The 23044-nt window shown below is 41.7% G+C and overlaps 1 protein-coding gene across 5 annotated transcripts in view; it reads left to right on the top strand.

The window, feature by feature from the left end:
• The window catches only part of TLE4 (TLE family member 4, transcriptional corepressor), a 325462-nt gene extending 311167 nt beyond the window's left edge, over positions 1 to 14295 (top strand). For all 5 annotated transcript variants that reach the window (XM_029616594.1, XM_029616577.1, XM_029616585.1 and 2 more), the window contains 7 exons: positions 2200 to 2449; positions 3662 to 3909; positions 5579 to 5726; positions 6584 to 6734; positions 7054 to 7130; positions 7921 to 8426; positions 13457 to 14295. In XM_029616594.1, the coding sequence (XP_029472454.1) occupies positions 2200 to 2449; positions 3662 to 3909; positions 5579 to 5726; positions 6584 to 6734; positions 7054 to 7130; positions 7921 to 8028 (982 nt within the window). In that variant the 3' untranslated portion in view covers positions 8029 to 8426; positions 13457 to 14295. The remainder of the gene's footprint in view (positions 1 to 2199; positions 2450 to 3661; positions 3910 to 5578; positions 5727 to 6583; positions 6735 to 7053; positions 7131 to 7920; positions 8427 to 13456) is intronic.
• The last annotated feature ends 8749 nt before the right edge of the window (positions 14296 to 23044 follow it).

Raw genomic sequence — 23044 nt, forward strand, 5'->3', positions numbered from 1 at the left:
CAGCAACACGCCCATACCCTCCGAGCTGGGTGGCAAGAAACTCCTCCAGTATAAATAGATTTGCAGGCTTTCAGAGACAAAATTCAGTGCTTGCATGCATTGGGCTCTTTCTTCCTGCTTCCCCTACACACACGTACACACACACACTTTATCATATTTAGTTGATTTATGTGTGCGCATGCTCCCCAATGGGTCAGAGGACAAAACGTGTCGAGCTCTTCAGACAGCATATGGCATCACAGCAGAAGCTATCTTTGGTCTTTTCTTCTCTCTGTTTTCTCTCCTCACCTTTGCCCATGCTGATTACTTGAGTGACATAGGATCCCCTTGTTAGCTAAGGATGGGGGGAAAAAAGTCACCTCTGAGACCAATGCTCATCAGTTCTCTTGCGCCAACAGCAGTAGTCCTACCCCAAGTGCATCCTGTCCATGACATGTCCTGATAGACTGGAAACTTTGGTAGACGTCTTCATTGCTACAGCTTACAGTGCTGCAGTTGAATCATGGCTCTTGCTCAGTATCCATGTGTAATACAAACCTAGGCACTTTCCTCCTTTAAGCTTTTTATTTTTGAAAGATATTGACTCAGGGCTTCCCAAACCTATCCTGGGGACCCCACAGCCAGTCGAGTTTTCAGGATATCTGCAATGAATATGCATGAGATAAATGTGCATATATTGCATCTCCATGTTATGCAAATTTATTTCATGCATATTCAATGCAGATATCCTGAAAACCCAACTGGCTGTGGGGTTTCTAGGACAGATTTGGGAAGCCCTGGATTAACTTGAGAAAATGGGCCAGAGCAGAGTTAAGCAGCTCTGGTCTTGGAGTGCTACAAACAGGTCTGGTTTTCAGGACATCCACAGTGAACATGCATGAGATATATTCGCATACAGCGGAGTATGCATGAGATAGATTTGCATACAGCGAAGTGCATGCAAATATACCTCATGCATATTCATTGTGGATATACTGAAAAGCACTTTGGACTGACATTGCTTACCCCTGGGCCAGAGATTATTCTAGAAAAAGAAAAAAATGGTTGTGTCAAACACCATTCATACTTAAAGCAGTTATCTGCTTTGGAGATTAAAATTTGCTTCATATAAGAATTACTGTCTGTGGGATAATGTAGAATATTTCAGTGTTCACCCTTGGTTCCCATGCTTGGGAGGTGTCACATTAACATAAAGCAGTTTATTTAGAGGAAAAGCAACAGAACAGATTATTTCTGTAATCAGGTTACAGAGCATCTGTTAGTCTACACAGATGTTCTGTAACCCGATGATCCATTTTGGGCCAAACTACTGACTAATTACATGATTTATACATTTTTCTTCTGCCTTTCTTTCATGTTGAATAGTAGGTGAGGAGCCCAGTACTTCTGAGGAAAAAGGAAATGCAGTAGCCGGATATTTGTAAAAACTGTAAATTGCTATTTTGATTCAGAAACGATGCATGGTGCTGAATAAACCATCTGCACCAGTCACTTGCTAGTATAGCAACATCATGCAGTTCTCTGCTACACACACGGTGCCCCTCCCCTGAAACAAAAATTAAAATCCTTTTTCTCAGTTTTGAGGACATAGCATAAGCAGTGACCCCCTAGCACACTATCATCTGACTTTTATCTGTAGATATGGCCTGGCTTGCACTGATGGTTTGCTGTGGTAGATAGATCTTTCATTATTTAGCACTAGAATATTTTGTTCACATTCTGGCATTCTTTAGAGCAAAGTGATTTCATTCAGGAAGCGCTGTCCCTTGTAAACGCTTTTCGAGATGGATTGGTCTGAATGGCAGAGGCACTGGAGAGGAAGCTTGTGGGTGGCCGAACCCAGACAGCACATGGCTTTGTTTTGCTGGCTTTCTGATTCCCAGCAGGCGAGGGTTTTGATTCTTCAGTGTCATCGTCCTGGTGCAACAAATAGTTGATGTGCTTAATGATGCGTCATTTAGTGCTTTGTACCCTGAAGATTTAAAACTGATGTCTATGCCTTTTCAAAGCAAAGTTACTGCAACCATGCACAAGCAAGAGGGTCAGCGTTTTTGTGTTGGGGCCACAGAACAAATATACATAAATAGATACATAGATTTTTTTTTTTTTTTTTTTACAAGCGAGCTCTTTGATTTTCTTTTTTTTTTTCTTGAGGGTTTACAATTTTTCTTCTTACTTTGTCATCTCCATTGCCACAAGGGCCTACTCATTCCATGTAAGTGCGGACGGACAGATGCAGCCTGTACCTTTCCCACCCGATGCCCTGATTGGACCAGGAATCCCCCGACACGCTCGTCAGATCAACACCCTTAACCACGGCGAAGTGGTGTGTGCCGTTACCATCAGCAACCCCACGAGACACGTGTACACCGGCGGGAAGGGCTGCGTCAAGGTCTGGGACATCAGCCACCCAGGGAACAAGAGCCCCGTCTCTCAGCTGGACTGCCTGGTAAGCGCGTTGGGTCTTTGTTGGGCTTGCCCCCTTATCCCCCTTTATTTTGCATGGGCGCGCACGATGCCAAAATATTGAAAGAGGAGCCCTGAGAAGAAGATGCGGTGGCCATGCTGTCGTATCGTTTCCGTATTAAGTGCAGTATTGCAATTCGAGAAGATTATCAGGAAAGGTATTTTTGTTTTGTCTGTTTATGCGGAGTGATTTATCCTTTCTCCCCCCACCCCCCGCCCCATCCCTTCTTTACCCCTCCAAAAATCCTATCTACTGTGATCTTGTAAAAAAACCAACTCCCTTGACTTTAGTTAGCAACAGACCAAGGAATTCAAGTTGATCCGAAGATGTTTGTCCTCCAAGTGGTACACCTCTCTGTTAAGAATACTTCACCGATGGCTCGCTATATAACTTAAGTTTTCTTTTCTGTTCTTGAAGATTCCTGATGCTGCTGCTAGTAGTTTTTACGTTCCGCCAGCTGGGATGGATCTTGTGGTCAGGGGTGGCTCCATGGCCATATATCCCATGGGGCTGGTTCCAGTGACCCTCCTAAAAATAGAAATTTAATTTAAAATACAGCCTGATCAGGTGTAATGTGCACATTTTGTCCACATTTGACTTGCTGTGTAAGCTTTCACCCTTTCATCGGGCACCCACACTCTAAATTCTGCCAGAATCTGGAAAGTGTAGGTTGGCAGTTGCCTCTGAAATGTGGTGGATCTGAAATCCAGCAGTCACTCGGTGCCTCTATTCCAGGAAGTAAAAGTAGAAGAAATCTGTCGCCTTGTATCTCCTCCTGGTGTCCCTAGGGCCTATCATATCTTGAGAAATCCTTTCATCTGCCTCTGGGTTGATTGGTCAGTAATGTAGTGTATATATCCATTAACTTAAATCTTTTATCTTTGCACTTCTATTTCTGGTTGAAACTGTAGAAATACAGAGCACAGATAATGCTTTAGCTTGGGTGTACAGACCTCTGTGTTCTGATAATTGAGATTAAATATCTCACAGTACTACATTTTGTAGATCAAGTTTAAGTGCTTCCCTAATGTCATGTAATTTTCTGGCATTAATCCACTTTATCATTGTCATAAGTATAAATGGCTCATTAAAACCAGGAGGGAATACAGTACTTTTTCATGGATTCCTGCTCTCATGTTAATGCTGTTTTCCTTTTCCTCCTGAGTGATCTCCTGATGGTTTCTGTCTCCACAGAACAGAGATAACTACATCCGCTCCTGCAGATTGCTCCCTGATGGCCGCACCCTGATCGTTGGCGGGGAAGCGAGCACGCTATCCATTTGGGACCTGGCGGCTCCGACTCCACGCATAAAGGCAGAGCTGACGTCCTCCGCACCTGCCTGCTACGCTCTGGCTATCAGCCCCGACTCCAAGGTCTGCTTCTCCTGCTGTAGCGATGGCAACATTGCCGTGTGGGACTTGCATAACCAGACGCTAGTCAGGTAGGTCAGCGGAATCAGATTACCAGGTCATGAAGATTTAATTATCTCTAGTTTGGAGGGGGAGGATATTTTTTTTTGTTTGTCTGTTTACCTAATTTGTTACAAGCTGTTTAAATATCTTTTCTGCCAGATTGTTGGAACATTTCATTATTGGCATTGTAGATTACACGGTCTTGCTTTTAAAAAAATTAATACATCACATCTGTTTTATGTAAGACTTAAGATTTTATCCTGATGCTTTTGGTAAGCAGTTGAAGACTGCTGCTTTTAAATTATTTGTATTACAGACTGATGGGTGATGTCAAGTGCCTTGTGCAAAATGAAGCAGCATTGGCAGTGGGATTTATTTGTGGGTCAGAGTAAATCGACACTGCACAGCATATTGTTGTGTGATCCTACCTTGGGTAGACATCTGTTTCTGTAGACCTTGTGTATTCCCTATAGTAGAGAGAGAGCGTGTGTGTGCTCTTCTAACATAGTGGCCTAGTGGATAGAGCAGAGGGCTGCAAGCCAGGGTTCAAATACTACTACTGCTGCTCCTTGTGACCTTGGACAAGTCACTTCACCCTCTATTGTCTGAAGTACAAACTTAAGGGGTTTTCTCCCATTTTGTACTATGGGAAAAATGCTTAGTAAATAGGACCCTCAGATTGTGAGCCCTCTGGGGACAGAAAAATACTTACAGTACCTGATTGTTATCCGCATTGAAGTGCCTGAAAAAGAATATAAATCAAATAGATAAATAAATATATATTGCAGGCATGTGTGCCACGTGTAATACATGGGTTGCATTGAGGCCCTGTCATATTATCAGATGTCTTGTGTGACTGTATTCATATGTCCAAACTGTAATTAGAAGACTTACATCTGTCTCTTTTGTTAGCACCATTTTGTGCTAACAATATCTAGGAATGCGAGGCACTGAGTTTTATCTTTAACAATGGTTTTCATTTTAATATGTTTCAGGGACTCTTTTTCCTTGGAAATTAAATATTGATATGTAATTTTATTTTAAAAATAAAGCACTTTATCCTACTGTAATATTAATAATTTAGTGACTTTGGCATACAGACCACTGTTAGCAAGGGCATCACCAGCAGCATGGTCCATGAACCTTGCTCCTGTGCATATCATGAGAAGCCTTTTATTATTCTTTTTATTAAATACTTAAGCATATTTCACTGGTTTATCACATACATTTCTGAATTATGTTTCACTGTGTCATTGACTGCATGGGTTAATTTTTTTATACATATTTACACTCTTGTTTGTCTCTGTATTTATATAAATATTTTTTTTCTTTCACCAGTCTCTGTTTCTAGCAGTTAAGAGTTGCTGCGCTGTAATTCCAGTTGTTCCTTGTGCCCAGTGTTGATAGTCCCTGTTTTTGTCCATATATATGTGTGGTTGTGATAAGTGAGTTTCCCAGCCATTCCAAATTAACTGAATTGGACTGTCCTTTTGTAAAGTCCTTGAAAAGCCTGCCTGGCTGCGAGGAATAACTTAAGATATTACTTTTCTATTCAAGAGCCCCCTGAGGTTACTTTATTAATGGCTACTGCATGCAGTACTAAAAACTGAAACTAGGCTTTGCAAAATGTATAGGAGGCAATGATAACATTTATTCTTGCTTCGAATATGAATTATATTTGTGACTTTGTATATTCAGGCAGTTCCAGGGCCATACGGATGGGGCCAGCTGTATTGATATTTCCAATGATGGCACCAAGCTCTGGACGGGAGGTTTGGACAATACAGTGAGATCCTGGGACCTGCGAGAAGGGCGACAGCTTCAGCAGCATGACTTCACGTCACAGGTGCGTGCTCACAAACCCTAGCAAGCATTGGTATGTCGGGGATGGGTTAAGGTGGGGAAGGTGCTCTTTAGAGTCAATCTAGGAAGAGCCTGGCTTCCCGATAAGTTACCATATACTCTTGATCCTTAGTTGATTTTATTTTAAATTGTTTTTGGCCTTAAGTACGAGGGGGAGACTTAATGAAATATTTCTCTGCACCTGCCAGCCATGATCATAAAGGCAACAGGACAAGAGATGAAACAATCCATCCTAAATTCAGCTGGGCAACTTATCTTTCACCAAAGTCACTAGCCCCTCTTCTGAAGTCGCTGCATTGGCTCCCTATCTGTTCCTGGAATACAGTTCAAGCTCTTCTTACTCCCCTACTAGAGCCTTCACTCTCTGTGCTCCTCACTACCTTTCCTCTCTTATCTGTCTCTGTACCCTTTCTCTTCCACTTCATTCATCAGGCAAGTCACTCCTATCTTTGCCCTTCTCCTCTACTGCCAATTTCCAGCTCCATGCTTTTCACCTGGCTGCACCATGTGCTTGGACCAGGCTTCCTGAGTTGGTGCATCTTGCTCCTTCTCTCACCTTGTTAAAATCCCATCTAAAACCCCACCTTTTTGAGGCTGCTTTTAAATCTTAAGCCTGTTGGTCTGCCTTCAGCCTCCTTAACTAATTTTAGCAATTGGCTGTTGAACTGTAAGTTTGTCTTGATTAAATTGCAGGCTGTTTTGAGCAGGGAATGTCTCTTCTATAGTGCTCTATAGTGGGTAGAGATTAAGAAGATCAGTCTTTTTCTAACCCGGGGCATTACCCCATCGAGCACAATATAAATTTAAAATGATTTATTAGATCTACGTTTTGCATTTTAGATTTTCTCCCTTGGGTATTGCCCAACTGGTGAATGGCTGGCCGTGGGAATGGAGAACAGTAACGTGGAGGTGCTGCATGTTACTAAGCCAGACAAATACCAGCTTCACCTTCATGAGAGCTGTGTGCTCTCACTCAGGTTTGCCCACTGTGGTAAGCTGAACTGTTTCCTCTCTTTTGGATTCTGCATGTAAAAAAAAAAAAAAAAATTGTTTAAATGATATATTTTTAATAGATATTATATTGTGGTTTTGTAAAGTATAATATCTGGGTATAGATATTGGTTGTGTATATGTATGGGGAAAATAAAAAAAGGGACCAGAATTACTACTTTAGTTGGAATTTTTGTTTCATTCAGAGCTGACCCTGTGTCTCGAGAGTTTGGATGTGAAGCTTGTTTTGAGATGATTAAATAATAAAAAGAGAATTTCCCATTAAAGACTACCGCCTTTTTTTATTTCTGCAATTGCAGGCAAGTGGTTTGTGAGCACAGGCAAGGATAACCTTCTAAATGCTTGGCGAACACCATATGGAGCCAGCATATTCCAGGTAAAACATTTATTTGGTTAATCCTTCCCTGCAATGCCTCTCCCTACTTCCTTCCCATCAGACCCCATTCTGCACAGCTCCCAGTACTTTGCCTGTATTCTCTGTTGCACCTCCATGCAGAGGCAGGGGGCTGCATGGAGCCCCCTGCCTCTGCATGGAGGTGCAACAGAGCCTCTGCATGAGGTGCAACAGAGCCTCTGCATGAAGCTCGGTGCAGTACTGCTTTTTCATCTGCTGGTGATGAAGCACCTGGGGTTTCCCTTCTCTGCTGCTAAGACACCTGTTCTCTCTCACAAGGCAGCATTCTGCCTCTATTGCACTCATATCTTAGATAATAGTTACTTTACCTTTGAAAGGCAACTTAAGAAGTGGTTTTCACAATCACAGCTTTCTACAGCTCAGAAAAATGACAGATCAAAATTATTAAAACACCTCTGCCCCCCCCCCAAAAAAATATATGCCAGATGTCAAAACATTTACCTGTCATATAATATGCTTTATTTAATGCCCACAACTTATTTTGCATTTTTCCTCTTATAATAATTTTCTTACTTAATGCAAACACGCTCTTTTGCTCTTTTTGAAGCATCTGATCAACTCTGCCAGTTATTTCCCAATAACTTTGGAATGAAGAGACTTTATTGCATCTATTCCCCATGATAGCAGCTCTGTTGCTTTTGAGATTTGTGCTGTAGTTCATTTGTCTCCCCCCCCCCCCCCCCCTTTTCTGGGTCTGGTTCTGTTTTTAATATTGCCAAAACCTAACTTTATGTATGTCTGTTTCTTGCAGTCCAAAGAGTCCTCATCGGTGCTTAGCTGCGATATCTCTGTGGATGATAAGTACATCGTCACTGGCTCTGGAGACAAGAAGGCTACAGTCTACGAAGTTATTTATTAGAAGCAACCCTGAATGCAAACAGGACTCCTACTAGTAGCACTTTGCTGTATAATCCTCCCCCTTCCTTTTTTTTTTTTTGGTCTCTTCTAAAACAGACTTCAAATTCTCATCAAGGTTTGGGAGTTTACTTCCTCCCCCATCACCACCACCATCCTTCTCCCACCCACCACCACCTCCACATCACTGGCTTCTGAATTGTGAATGCTCATTAAGGACTTGATACCAAATCTTCACTTAATCTCTTTGTGAAATACAGTGGAAGGGGAGCATTCTTAACAAAAGGACTCAGAATCTTTAATTGTGTATCATAGCTGTAATATATTTATTTTGTTTAAAAGAAGACTTTCTAACAGTGAACTGACTAAACAGAGCTGGCTTTCTCCACCGAGGAAATGAAGGTATGTTCATTTGTTTTCTTAATAGCAAATGTATAGAATTTTTAGTTGCATTTGGAATTGAGCAGTGATGGTAGAGTATGGTCCCTTCATCACTTTGATAAATAAGAACCCAAGATATAATTGCTCTCTGTACTTAATAATCACATCCTTTGTGAATAAAAAAAAATTAAAGTAGATTTTTTGTTTTAAAATTAAAACAATCTGTGTGTGAGATACAAAAATAAGCAGTTTTTTATATGTCACCATTGAAGTCCCAGGTATCTTTTAAGGATTTGGTTTTTAAACCCACTTGATCTGTTTTTGCCTTGTGCCTTCTGGTGAAGCTTACATTGAAATCTGCAGTGGCCTAGGTTACTGACTGGTAGGATGTGGGCCTGTAAAACAAAATTTTCCTCTGGAACAAATGGGTCAGCAGCCACCCTTAGCTGTGGGGTGGCTGGAGATTTATTTATTTATTTATTTATTTAAGGTTTTTCTATACCAAATTTCTTGATGCAGATCAAATCAACTTGGTTTACATCGAACAAAAGTTTTAACAATAACATAGCCAATAAACATATTACAAGAGGCAGATATTTGCAGAGTCAAAAGTTACATTATAACAAGGGCGAGCAACTGGGGATTAGGAAAAGAAAGGGGGGAAAACAAGAGTATACAACAATCAGCAAACTTTATACAGAGTGTGAGGGTGGCTAGGATAGCCAATCTCTAAGGATACTTCTAAACATTAAGACATCTATGCGATATAATGAGTGATTATGCGAGCACACGTGCTGCCACAGCTCATTCATAGTATGGGTGGAGAATATAGCTGCTTGACCAGCAGTTTTTTTCAGCACATTAAAATTTTAGGTGAACTCGTTGCCCTTATGATGTTATAAGGGAACATATTCTATATTATTTGAAAGAACTTTACTAACTTACTCAAATTTATATAAGGCTATTAGTGTGAACATTTTTAGGATGGCAAATGCAGAATAACTAGCATAGCTAATAAAAATGTATCAGTGTCCTTCCAACTTCTGCTTAATTTCTCCTTTGTTATTAACTTCTTACCCCCATCACCTACCAGAGTATGAAACAAAGCAATTGAATGATCAGGAGGAGTAGTCTAGTGGTTAGAGCAGCAGTCTGCAAATCCTTGTGACCTTGGTCAAGTCATTTCACCCTCCCTTGCCTCAGCTACAAACCTGCCCCTGAATTCACCAAAATGCTATAATATCACATGGATATCGCCCGCAGTAAGAGAAAGGGGTGTGTTTAGGGTAATTTTTAGAATTACTGCACCACGCGGTAACATAGTGCTTCCATAGGTAGTATCAAGTGGTGCATTAAGTTTTCACACCCCGTGATACTTCTATTTCGCAGCTCGCAAAGTGAGCAAGACAGGCTTTTACTATGAGAGAGAGACTATTTATATGGCCTTCATACTAGTTATCTATTTTTCTCCTAGGACAAGCAGGATGGTAGTCCTCTCATGTAGGTGACATCATCCGATGGAGCCTGACATGGAAAACTTTTGTCAAAGTTTCTAGAAACTTTGGCCAGCAGACTGAGCATGCCCAGCCTGCCACTATCCGCACGTCCACTCTAGGTTCCCCTTCAGTCTCTTCTTTTCCACGGTGCAATTGCCTTGCGGTCTGTGGATCTCCAACTTTCAAAAATTTTTGGCGACTTTTTCGCTGTTTTTTTCCTGATCATTGTTTAGTCCCCCTTCGTGGTAGGTGCCTCCTCAGTACGTCCATTGCTCCTACCATGTGACAGGGGCCAACCAATGGCACCGGTAGCCCCTGTGACATAGTAAGGGCAAAGGCTATCGGTTCCATTTTGAATACTGGTAGCCGACGGCCCGAGTGCAGGAGATCACTCCCAGACCCCCGCTGAACCACCAGTGACTTTTGGCAAGTCTTGGGGGGGGGGTCAGGAGAGTGGGGTGTTGTAGTTAGTTTTTTTAATATTCAATCCATAAGATGCACAGACATTTCCTCCCCATATTTGGGGGGGGAAAAAGTGTGTCTTATGGAGAAAAAAAATACGATGGTACTTTGTTTTCCAAGGACAACAGGATACATAGGCCTCATCCCATCCTCTTCCTCTAGGAGTTGGTTCTACATTTCTGTAGCTTTATAGTGAACTGAGAGAAACCCCATTTGTGCTCCATTGATGCGAGAAGTCCCACACATTCTCTCTAGAGCATTTTTTTAACTGTTGACTTGAGAGAAGCTCTGACCTGGGCTCCATCAGCTAACATAACGCATGTGTGAGGGCTATGTATCTCTCTGTTCTTGGAGAACACCCATTACAAGTAAGCAGTTCTGCCTTCTCTGCTCAAGTGGGCTTACAGTTCATGTTTGTACCTGAGGCAGTGGAGGTTTAAGTGACTTGCCTAAAATCCTAAGCCACATCTGTGGGAGAAGCAAGATTTGAACCCTGGCTTTTCTGGTTCTCAGCCCATCTATTAACTATTTAACTAGGTGGCTACTACACTTTCTATTTTGCTCCAGTTGTTTCCTCCACTCCTGGGCTTCCAACTCATTTGGAAACTGGCACCTGGAACCTTTATTTGCAACCGGTTGAGAATTTTTCCCCTATTATATATCCTCTCCCAGGTAGTGCCATGACGGTACTTGCCAGGGGTCAGCCATTAGGATGACTCCTGGGTTCTGGAGGGCAGAAGCACTGAGACAGAAATTGTGAACCCAGGTCCTTTCACATGGTAGTGCACAGCATTATCACTGAGCCACTGTGTTGACCCCACCACAGTTTTAAAGCTGTTGATTTTTAGCATTGTGTGCCAAACATTGTGTAATAAAAAATTGTGGTAGTATACACTGGGAATCAGTCTCTTAAAGCATCAGTACTAATGCAAATATGAGTTTATTTAAATTGTATTGGTGCTTAAAGTCAGATTCCTGTCAAGTTTGGCTTTGTATTTCTTTCTTAATGATATATTTGTGTTTGAAATAGTATTTTTTTAAAAAAAAATTTTAAGTGACTAATCAGCTCTAACACAACATTAGTCTAAGAAAGTGAAAGCATTGACTCCAGACTTCAGTCAAGCATCATACTGATGTGTCTGACTTAAAAGACAGTGAAAAGAAGTAAAAACCTGTTCAGGAAACATTTTTTAAGAACAGAGGGTGTAGAGGACAATAAATTATACATATCTTTCAGTCCCCCCCCCCAAAAAAAAATACATTAGACATGGGGGGGGTAATATTTTTATAGCATGCCTAAATTAGGCAGTAAATACACTTGCGAATTACACCAGTTTTCAAAGTAAACTTGACTGAAAATTATCACACAAATTTATCCACACACATCTAAACCTGCTATTATGTGCAGAGAAAAATTTCAGAAAATTCTGCACACTTACTTATGGCGACACCTAGGTGAACTTGCAAATGTACAGGACATGCACATATGTAACGCAACCAATTTTGTAAAAGACCTTTTCTGCAGGTAAAATACTATTTTACTCATGGAAGTGCCTTTGAATATTACCCTCAGAAGAAGTGAAATATGAAGAGAAAAATGGACGAGAACAAAGATAAAGAAATAAAACCAAAAAAGGCAGCAGTGGAGTCAAAGTGGCAAGATGAACTGGGAATGATCCAGACAGTATTGCTGCTTTGAAAAATAGAAATGAAGATAGAAGATATTTCTGTTGGTAGTTCTGAAAGAATATTTAGGAAGTGGAATGAAATATGCACTTCCATCTTCATCCTCCTTTGGGCCGTAGCATGAATTCTGTGCAGGTTGATTAATTTTATTGAATCAGTGTAAGGATTATCCACTGATGTATGTAGTCTTATGGGCCTATAGAACTCCCTTTATTTGTACCATGGGATCTTGGCACAATGTGATTTGGCTGTCACGACATTTTATACATGCATTCAGCATTTCAATTTCTGATTAATATTGTCCTCTAACATTAAGACTGTAAGCCAAACTACCTGCATGTTTGTGACCATGGTAACCCACACTGTTTTACACAGGATACAGAATACACCTTTCATTGCCAGTGAAGGCAGTGTTTGAGCTCTGGATTAGACCATTCATAGCAAGACTATCCACAGCATGAGAAAGGGAATTTGGTGTTTGGATATCAACAGATTGTGTTGAAGCCTCTTCCATTAGAGATGGCAACATATTGCACAAGATTTTTCCTATCAAATCCTTATGACCATAACTTTTAGATGGTTTAAGGCAGATAATGTCTTACCTAGTGTAATGTGTCCATTAGCTATTGCTGTATTTAGAGTGTAGAATTTACACCCTATCGGGAAATGAAATCAAGAGCAGCATAAGTTTGTTGACGTGAAATTATGCTATAATTTCATTGTCTACTCTGAGCAGTATATTCCTTACACAGAGACATAGAATATGAAGGCAGATAAAGATCATGCAGTCCATCCAGTATGTCAGTCTATGCAAACTACTTCGTTTTACAATCCCTTCCTCTCTCTCGGAAATACGTTTTGGTTTTTCCCATGCTTTCTTTGAACATCAGCAAAGGCTCACTCTCTACCACTTCCACTGGGAAGCCGTTCATCACCCTCTCCATAAAGAGAGATTGCCTTAGTTTACTCCTGATTTTACCCCCTTTTACCCTCATTCCATGACTGCTCATTCTAAAGTCTCCATTCCATTAAAGACCTGCCTCCTCTGCATTTAATCCTTGAAGGAATTTATACGTCATGCTTTCCTCCTTTTCTCCAGGGTTTGTATGTTTAAATCTTTTAAGTCTATGCTCATGTGCTTTATAATGAAGACCGTTGAGTACTAGTGTACATAGCTTTCCAGATTTTGACGTTTTCCCCATTTCTGTACAGTTAAATGTTTTGCTCTTATTTTGATTTGCCGCTTTCAGTAGTAGTAATTGCCTTTTGCAAGTTGGTCCATGGTGATTACTGTTTAATTGCATCTTCTCACAGTACTTCTGAAGTCTTCAGTGAATGCACTATATTGTTCAATACTTGTATGGTTTTGTCATTACAATGCTTACCCTTTCTTTTATTATATTGCAGACGGAAGTATGACAACTGGCATCAGATTCAGAGATTTGTCGTCATCTCTCCCAACCTTTTTTTTTTTTTTGCCACATTTCATTTATTATAATGGAGATGTATGTCTTTTGGACAATGGTAGCGACATGGTTTTCTGCAGATGGTGGCATGTGGACAGCATACATGTTGAAAGCTGCACAGAGATAGACTACTGCAAGCCAAGCTACTAGAAAAGAACTACATAGATGGCAGGGGGTGGAGGATGTCACAAGAATGTACCTACATTGGCAAAAAGGACTTGCTCAATTTCCAACATGTTCCTTTCCTAGACCGCATTGGATGTCTCTGAAGTGGATGCAGGCTGAGCCATCATGCCAGAGGCATCGTGTTATCTTTTTATGTTGTTGTCATTGCTGTTTAAACTATTGAGCTGTGATTTTTTTTTTTTTTTGAATGCTTTAAAAAAAAAAATAATAAAATCTTTTAAGTCTGTGGATCTGCTGATGTACAGTGCCTTTGCTGCTATGGATCAAAATCAAAAGAACAGTGTAGATAAAACATTATTGTGTAAGTAGACAGTTACTTAATTTCATACTAGAAAGGGATTGATGCTGCAAGTTAAAATGGACTGTTTATCAGAGTTCCCAAATGTGGTAGCAAAAAATGGTGTCTTAAGTGCTGAGTGTTTGATGTCTTTAACAGTTTCGTAATATTCTACATTGTAGAAAGATTTTGATACTAAACTGTGTCCATTGTACATAGTTCTGATGCATTGTATTGACCACCCGTACTTCTATAATAGTAGACTATTGTTTGTGCATTCAGACTTTTAAGCATTAAACATAAGTAACTTCTAAGAGGCTGCTTTTTTTTTTTTTCTTTTGGGGAACAGAAAATATTATAAGGTTCATTTCTTAGTCCATAAAAGGGAAGACCGAGCAAAAAGGATTATGGTAAAGAGCATATTGCAGTGGATATATCTTATTGGCCTGAATAGAAGACATTTTGAACATTCTGCATGTCTGAAAAAACCTTCTCATCTTATCTCAGCCAAAAGCCTCCCACTGCTAAAGAGGCTTTGTGGAGTCCATCCTGTGAATAAAAGAAGATTGCTGCCAGGGACAATCTGCGGAGTCTGCCGCAAGAATGCACAGCGAAGCCCATCTTGGCTGCCAGAAACTATCGGGTTTTCCAGTTTAATATGCACAGTCCTGAAAGGTAGAAAGGGGGGGTCCTTTTTTATAGCTAATGTTTTATAGGTCATCTTTAACAGCACTCGAGGTCAATGGTAGTCAATTTTCCTACTTTGATGAATTTATGAAGAAGGATGCATGCTTTTCTGAAGGCTTTATCACTTTAAAAGAGACATTGTCTTCATTTGTCTTGGTTTTGAACTAAATTCAGCAGTATAAAAGCAATAGTCTGTATAAGCCATGATACGTTTTCAGTGGAGGTCAGTATTCTGACATAATTTAAAGCAATTTAACAAAGAAAAACTTTAACATTTACATACAATCTGTCTGCATGCTAATTTCTAACATCGGGACCTGAAAATCAATAAGCATACCAAAAAGTAAAATATTAGAGGAAGAAGATGGGTGAAGTAGAAAGGGGAGGAGATGCAGAGTGGGAGTAATGGAAGTAAAGAAGAGAACAGTGTCAGATGGTGAGAAGTAAAGGAGGAGAGTCAGGGTAGAAAAGCAGACAAAGGAAAAAAGCAAACTGAATGAAGTCATGTGAAGAAAAGCGAGAGAATAGATTACAGGAAAGAAAGGTAAAGTTTTTTTCAGTTTAAAATCTGGTTTTGTGGCTTTGAAAAGCTTCATTACACATTATTTTAAAAATACTTTTTAAAGTTTCTGGTGTATTAAGTGAAAACTTGATGTGGCATGTTGATCTTGAATTTTGCCATTAGTGGGTAGGTTGGGGGTGTTGTATACCTTTGCATCCTACACACATTCACACTTACAACATACACTCATGCTCTGAAGGTCCACAAATCAGACTCTGCCTGTGATTAGCACCATGGAATGTTTGGGTATTAAATGTCTCTACTGTATGCTAAAAGGTGTTAATGGTTGATATTGCAGATCTGTTGGATATACCAATGTATATCCAACAATATAGTGTAAACCCAAGCCAGTCTGTGGATGATCCAGCTAATTGTGATTGACTGCTGCTTGGGGTATTAACTCTTGACCTTTTCTTTTTTTTTTTTTTTTTTTTTGTTCTGTTCCTGTCAGCAGAAGCATTTCAACTTGGCTGACACAAGTTGACATTGTTCTTTCTGAGAGTGGGTGGCACATTTCTTTATCTTTGTGGTGTAAACTAAATAAAATTACATTTTTTTCCTTGGTAATTGAAGGTTTTCTTCTCTGTGCATAATAGCCCCTAGTTTCTTTCTGTCACCATGTAGACTAGCACATACAGCCTTGGGCTCAGCCTGGTATTGGAATGGCACTAAGAGTAGCAACAAATATTTTCTTAGCATACAGACAGGTGGATCCACAACCAGTGGGTTATGCACCTCTACCAGCAGAGGGAGACAGAGCAAAGCTGACATCATGATGTATATATACCCCTGCAGTGACATCAGCCCACCAGTATTCTGTCTTCAGCAGATGGTAGACATGCATCTCCTTACTGGGGATTGCTTAAAAAAAAATTGTCAAAGGAGATTATGCCCCGCTCTCCTGTGGTGATACTTTATGGTCCCTCCCTCAGTTGAGAAATCCTGAGATAATATCTTTGGATTCCTTCCTCGGATGAGTGCTTTATTCTTATAGCTGGGTTTTTTTTTTCAGCCGGCATGGACTTACTGTTTAAAAAAAAACAGCTGAAAGGCAAGCAGGTGCAGGAAGCCAAGTGTGGCAATGAAGGTCCTTGCTCTCTCCCCTCATAGCCAGAGAAATAACCTTGTACTCAGTCAGGATAGGCTGAGCTCAGGTAGAGTAATTTTTTTTTTTTTTTTAAGTTTTGTAGGGATTCCTCTCCCCTCCGATCTCCATGCTCGGCACACCGATCCAGCGTTTGTTCCCGCCTCCAGGGCAGCTTTAGGGGATATGGGCAGACTTTTGGCTAGGCTCTGCTCTCGGGCTTTTCTTGTTCACCATGTGGTAATCAATGGCAGCATTTCGTACGTTTTTCCTGCACATAAGGCTGCTCTCTTCAGTTCTGTCAGTTCGTGCTTGTGTGTCCGGCTGCGCGTCTGGTTGGGTCCCTATGTGGGTGCATAAGGATGTTTTCCTGGGTGTTCATATGCAAATGCTTATTTATGCACATGCTTATTACACGCACTGCGCAGCCTCGTGGTAACTCAGTTTTTGGGCACTCATCGAGATATAGTGTTAGGCGCTTAATTTTTGGACACTTAAATTTTGGGTGCCTAGTTCTTTTGCAGCATGATTCCAGTTGGCTGCACTCTTCTCAGATGACTGTAAAAGCATACTGACAGACTGATAGCGCCTATAGCAAAGAAGCGTAAGTGCCTTACCCTCTGTGCTGCTTGCCATATTCAGACATCCCAGCCTGACATTCCCTCTAACTTGGGACTTGGGTCAGCGCTGTTTGGAGACTCAGGGGGAATTGTCCTCATCTGATTTTACTAAACCCAGTTTTTCCCAGCCTGATACGGGAATGGGAAAAGAGCTGCGAATGGGGTCGCCTGATTTTGGAGCTCCACTAACTGATTCGTCAGCAGGGGAAGGTACTTCAGTGGGCATAGGACAGATGCCCACTGGTTTTGGCATGGATCCCTCTGCCTTTTCTTGGGTAGAATTTTTTTCAAGCACTGCAGTCTTTTCTTCAGGCGCAGTCCTCAGCCCCGGCCAATCTTAACAGATCAGGATCACAAGTGGCAAAATCCTGCACACCTGGTGCTGCAGGTAAGCATCGGAATACCCCTAGATCTGCTGTGGTCTCCCCAATAGGGACCCAGATAGCATGGATGATGAAGCCGATCCTTACTCCTTGGAGGATGGGAAATTCTTCCAGGATTGGAGCCGTATAGAACTATGTTGCTGTTCTTTTATAGAGATGAGTTACCGGCTCTGATTTCCCAGACATTGAAAATGCTGGGAGTACCGGAGGCTGAATCCATGTCTGAGCCAAAGAAAAATCCCATTTTGATTTTCTTGTGTAAAGCCTCATGTTTCTTTCCTATTATGAAGGTCATTCAATAATTGATTGATCTTGAGTAGGCTGGCCGGAAGCTAATTTTATTTTTTTATTTTTTTATTATTTTTTTTTAGACCTTTATAAATTTTTCTGATCAGTTAACAAGCATATACTTGGCAAGAAATGAAATACAGAGAAAAAACTTTTACATATTGTTAAATACATAAGGCGGCAAATATATCCCTGACATTAAATCTCTGTAATATCCTGTCAGACCACATAATTAAGGGGATTCCAATTGCAAATATGGAAGAAATATATTAAACTATAAATAAATAGGAATAAACCACAATAGCTAGCTAGTGTTACTTAATCTTTTTCTATGGTCTGTTTACTTGGAGCTGGTTCTAGGGATTGGAGAACCTGGATTTACTTTACTATCCAAAAAGGAATTTAACTGAAGGTGGTAAAAAAAAAACATATTTAACCCCAGCATGCTTAATCACACACTTGCAAGGATAGTATAACCAAAAAGAAGCACCCAAACCAATAACAGCCGGGCGCATCATTAGGAAACATTTTCTTTTAGCTTATGTTGATTTTGCAATATCTGGAAATACACAAATTGTTTTTCCCAAAAATAATATATCTCTTTTCCTAAAAATACATTTTAAGGAAAAACTCCCTATCCGAGTCCAGAACTAATGAAACAATTAAAGTTGAAGTTTTCACTTCTTCGTCTATTGAAGTCTCTAGAAACGAAGAGAAATGTGAAGTATCTATAATGGGAGATACTGCCGACTTTGTATTCACTTGCATAGGTGACTTTATCGGCAAATAATAAGCTTTAGAAATAGGTGGTAACATTTCTTCTTTTATTAGAAGTACTTCCAGGAAATATCTGCGAAGCATTTCTATCGGGGAGACTAATGTTTTCTTAGGAAAATTTAACATCCTAAGGTTACAGCGACGTATGCTGTTTTCCATGTTTTCCAGTTTATTTTGTAAGAATATATGGCCTTTTACAATCATGTCCACAGATTTTTGCATGTTAATTTCCTTAGTTTCCAAAGCTTCATTTTGAACTTTCATTTCTGAGATTTGATATTTTATAGAATTAACTTAACCAGTTAATTCTTGTTGAGAAACAAAAGAAGATAGCTGGCTTGTAAGATTTGTAATTGCCTCCCATATATTTTCTAGAGTTACTTGTGAAGGCTTTAAGATCTTGAGATTTATTACCTCACTTCCAAGTTGTGAAGATGTTGATTGTAGCTCTTTTGTTATTTCAAATCCAGCACCCTGCCAGTCTCTGTCCGGCTCACAGCCCCAGCAATTTGCCCTTCCATTGCGGCTCCACCCGACGCTGAGGCAGCTGGCTGCCTCCAATCATCTGTGTGCGATGGACAGGGGCTGATCATGTCAGTGCTCTCCACGGGGGAACCAGGTTGAGGAGGGACCCGACTCAGCTCCAGCATAGCAACGATTCCATGTCCGGACCAGGCTGCGTTGGAATACCACATGCCTCACTGCCCATGGACTTCACTACAGAGCTGGTTTCGGGGTTCCGGACAATGTGCTGATCCATTGGTCCAGTAAGAGGCTACATTTCACTCGCTTCAGGGTAGGTCTGAGCCAAAGAAAAAATCCCATTTTGATTTCCTTGCTTAAAGCCTCATGTTTCTTTCCTATTATGAAGGCCATTCAAGAATTGATTGATCTTGAGTAGGCTGCCCTGAAGCTAATTTTAAAGTGGGATGAGTCTTGGAAAGACTATACACCCTGGATCCAGCTGCATGAGAGCAATTGTGCTTTTTGAAAGTGGATGTGTGTGCCATTACCAAGCGGATCACTATCCCCGTAGAAGGGGGAGTGGCCTTGAAGGATGCACAAGATAGGAGAATTGAGGCCATCCTTAAGCAGGCTTTTGAAGCAATGGCAATGAATTTGCAGATAGCTTCTTGTTGTTCCCTGGTGGCTCACTCTTAATTTACTTCTGTCTCAGAAGGTCGATGACTCTGGTGTGAATTCCAAGATGGAACCAGCAGCCACCTTTTTGGCAGATGCAAGCTGTAATTTGGTCCGCACATTGGCCAGAGGAGTGCCATTGGTAATAGCGGCCAGACGTCAGTTATGGCTAAGAAATTGGTCGGCCAATACAACCATGAAGTCTAACCTTACGAAGTTGCCCTTTAAAGGCTTGCTTTTGTTTGGGAGCAAGCTGGAGAAAATGGCCAATAAGTGGGGTGAGTCCCAGGTTCCTCAGTTGCCAGAGGATAAGATATGGATGCAGCACTCCTTCAGAATGAGAAGTCATACTAGGGGATCCAAACATTTTTGACCCTATAGAGAAGCGGTCTTTCAGAGGGCTCAACCTTTGGGTAGGTCTCTCTCCTTTCATCCCAGGCAGCCCAGACGGGGTGCAGGCTCGAGTAGTGGAGCCCCCCAATGAAAATGTGCTGACCCACCCTGGGAACAGGAGATAAGGTGTTGCCTCTATTTTTTATTGGAGGTGGGTCGAATTCATGTCAGACCAGTGGATTCGGGAGGTGATAAGAAATGGCTATGCGTAGGAGTTTTGCAGTGTTCCTCGAGATGTTTCATAGTGTCGCTCTGCAACTCTCCGCAGAAGAGGCAGTCAGTGGAGTGTACGTTGTCAAGTCTCCTCAGCCTGTGGACTGTGGTTCCAGTGCCCACATCTCAAGAAGATATGGGCTGATATTCCATTTATCTCATTTGTGCCTAAGAAGGAGGGCTCCTTTTGCTCTATCCTAGATCTCAAGGGAGTCAACCATCATTTGCATGTGACTCATTTTCATATGGAAACTTTGTGCTCTGTGATAATGGCAGTAAAGTCAGGAGAGTTTCTGATGTCTCTGGACTTGTCTGAGGCATACCTGCATATTCCCATCTGGCTAGAGCATCAACAATTTCTGTGTTTGCAGTTTTGGGGCATCGTCATTTTCGAACGCTACCTTTTGGTTTGGCCACCGTACCCAGAACTTTTTCCAAGGTCATGGTGGTGGTGGTGGTGGAGTTGAGAAAGGATGGGATTCTGGTACACCTGTACCTAGACGACTAGCTGATTCGGGCCAAGAATATGGAAGAGAGCCTCTGGATCTCATGCAAGGTGATCTCTTTGTTGCAGGAGCTTGGTTTGGGTGGTGAACCTGGCGAAGAGCGATCTTCAGCCATCACAGTCACTAGAGTATCTCAGTGTTTGGTTCGACACGAAGCAGGGCAGGGTGTTCCTGCCGGAGAGCCGTATTCAAATGCTGATGGTTCAGGTGCATCTATTGGCAAACACAATACATCCAACAGTGTGGTCTTACCTACAGGTACTCGGATTGATAGCAGCAACCCTGGAGGTGGTGCCATGGGCGAGGACACATATGCATTGGAGCCCACAGTCTCAGGACTATTAGATTCGGCTTCTCCTACCATTGGAGGTCTGCATATACCTGCAGTGGTGGTTACAAGTGGATCATCTAAGAAAGGGGGTTTCCCTAAAGTCACTGGACTGGCTAGTACTCATGACAGATACGAGTCTCCAGGGTTGGGGAGCTGACAGTGCAAGGGTGCTGGTGTACAGAAGAGTGTGGCGCATCAATCAGCTTGGAAGCCCATGTGGTCTGGTTGGCATGGTTGTGATTCAGCGACCGATTGCAGGGTTTAGTAATCCGGATAATGTCGGACAATGCAAGACAATGGCTTACAGCAATCGCATAGAGGAACCAAGAGCCAGCAAGTGTCGCAGGAAATAGATCAACTTATGGAATGAGCGGATGCACATCTTCAGGAGATCTCAGCCTCCCACATTGCGAGAAAAGATAATGTAAGAGCCGACTTTCTCAGAAGACAGTCTGGATCCAGGAGAATGGGAATTGTCAAACACGGCATTTCAGCTAGTAGTGGATCATTAGGGGCTTCCATTTATAGACCTGCTGATGACTTTTCACAATGCAAACATTCCTTACTATTTCAGTTGCAGGAGAGATCAAAAGTCCTTCGGCATTGATGCCCTCGTGCAAGAGTGGCCAGAGAGCAGGCTACTATAGGCCTTTCCCCCGTGGCCTATGTTGGGCAGAATGATTTGAAAAATCGAGTCTTACATTGGGATGGTGCTTCTGGTGGCACCAGATTGGCCCAGAAGAGCAAGGTATGCAGATTTGCAAAGGTTTCTGTTAGATTCTCCCCTCTGGTTTCTGTCTCACAGGGATCTGCTATGGCAGGGGCCTGTTCTTCATGAACATTAGACTCAATTTTGTCGTATAATATGGCCCTTGAGAGGGCTCAGTTGCTGAAGCTTGAATATTCTACTACAGTGATTGCTACCTTATTCTGAGTGAGAGAATTCTCCACTTCCATAGCCTATGTGTGGTTTTGGTGAGTGTTTGAGACTTGGTGTGAACATCAAGGGGCTCCTCATCGTTCAGTTAAGATTCTGTTCATTTTGGAATTTTTGCAGGATGGATTGAATAAAGGGTTGGCCCTTAATTCATTAAAGGTACAAGTGGCAGCTCTTGCCTGTTTCTGAGGTCAGGTGAATGGTGGACCTTTCTCGTCTCATCCAAACATGGCCCGTTTCTTAAAAGGAGTGAAGCATCTTCATCCTCCCTTGTGGTTGTCATTGCTTTTGTGGACTCTTAATCTAATTTTGGATTTTTTTGGCGGGCCCCCCCTTTTCAACCAATGCGTAGTCTTTCCTTGAGGTTACTGACCTTGAAAACGGTGTTTCTTGAGGCAGTTTGTTTTGCGTATAGAATATCCAAACTGCAGGCCTTGTCTTGTCAGGAGCCGTTTTTACAAGTGACTCCGGGGGCGATACAACTGCATACTGTTCGAGACTTTTGGCTAAAAGGAAGGATTTTCACTTAAATCAGTCAATCTCCCTGCCTCCTCTGGACAGGGAAAGAGATGCAGAGGAATATCGCCTGTTATAGCCCTTGGAAATCAAGAGGCATATTTTGAGGTATTTGGAGGGTTCTAAACAATTCAGGAAGACAAATCACCTGTGTGTTCTCCACAGTGGGAGTAAATGTTGATACGACGTCGCAGGCTACAATAGACCACTGGATTAAGAAGGTAGTTACGGCCGCGTATGTGGATGCTGGGCAGCAGTTACCTAGTCAGATTAGGGTTCATTCCACTTGGGCTCAGCATTGTCATGGGCGGAGGTTAGATTGCCGTCTCGCTTCAACATTTGCCGAGCTGCAACGTGGTCCTCCTTACGCACATTTTCCAGGCATTACCGCCTGGATGTGCAGGCCCAGGAGGACACAACCTTTTCAGGTGCGGTGTTGATCAGACCCTAGGCAGCCTTCTGACCTGTTTGCGAGTGCCATCTCACCGTCCATATGCTAAGAAAAGAGAAAATACTACTTACCTGATTATTTCCTTTTCTTTAATTAGGACAGGTGGATCCACCTTCCTGCCCTTGGCTGCCAGATGGTTGTGCTAACATATTACACCCATTCTTCAATCTCTTCATTG

Source organism: Rhinatrema bivittatum, chromosome 1 (assembly GCF_901001135.1).
Source record: "Rhinatrema bivittatum chromosome 1, aRhiBiv1.1, whole genome shotgun sequence".
Lineage (NCBI taxonomy): Eukaryota > Metazoa > Chordata > Amphibia > Gymnophiona > Rhinatrematidae > Rhinatrema > Rhinatrema bivittatum.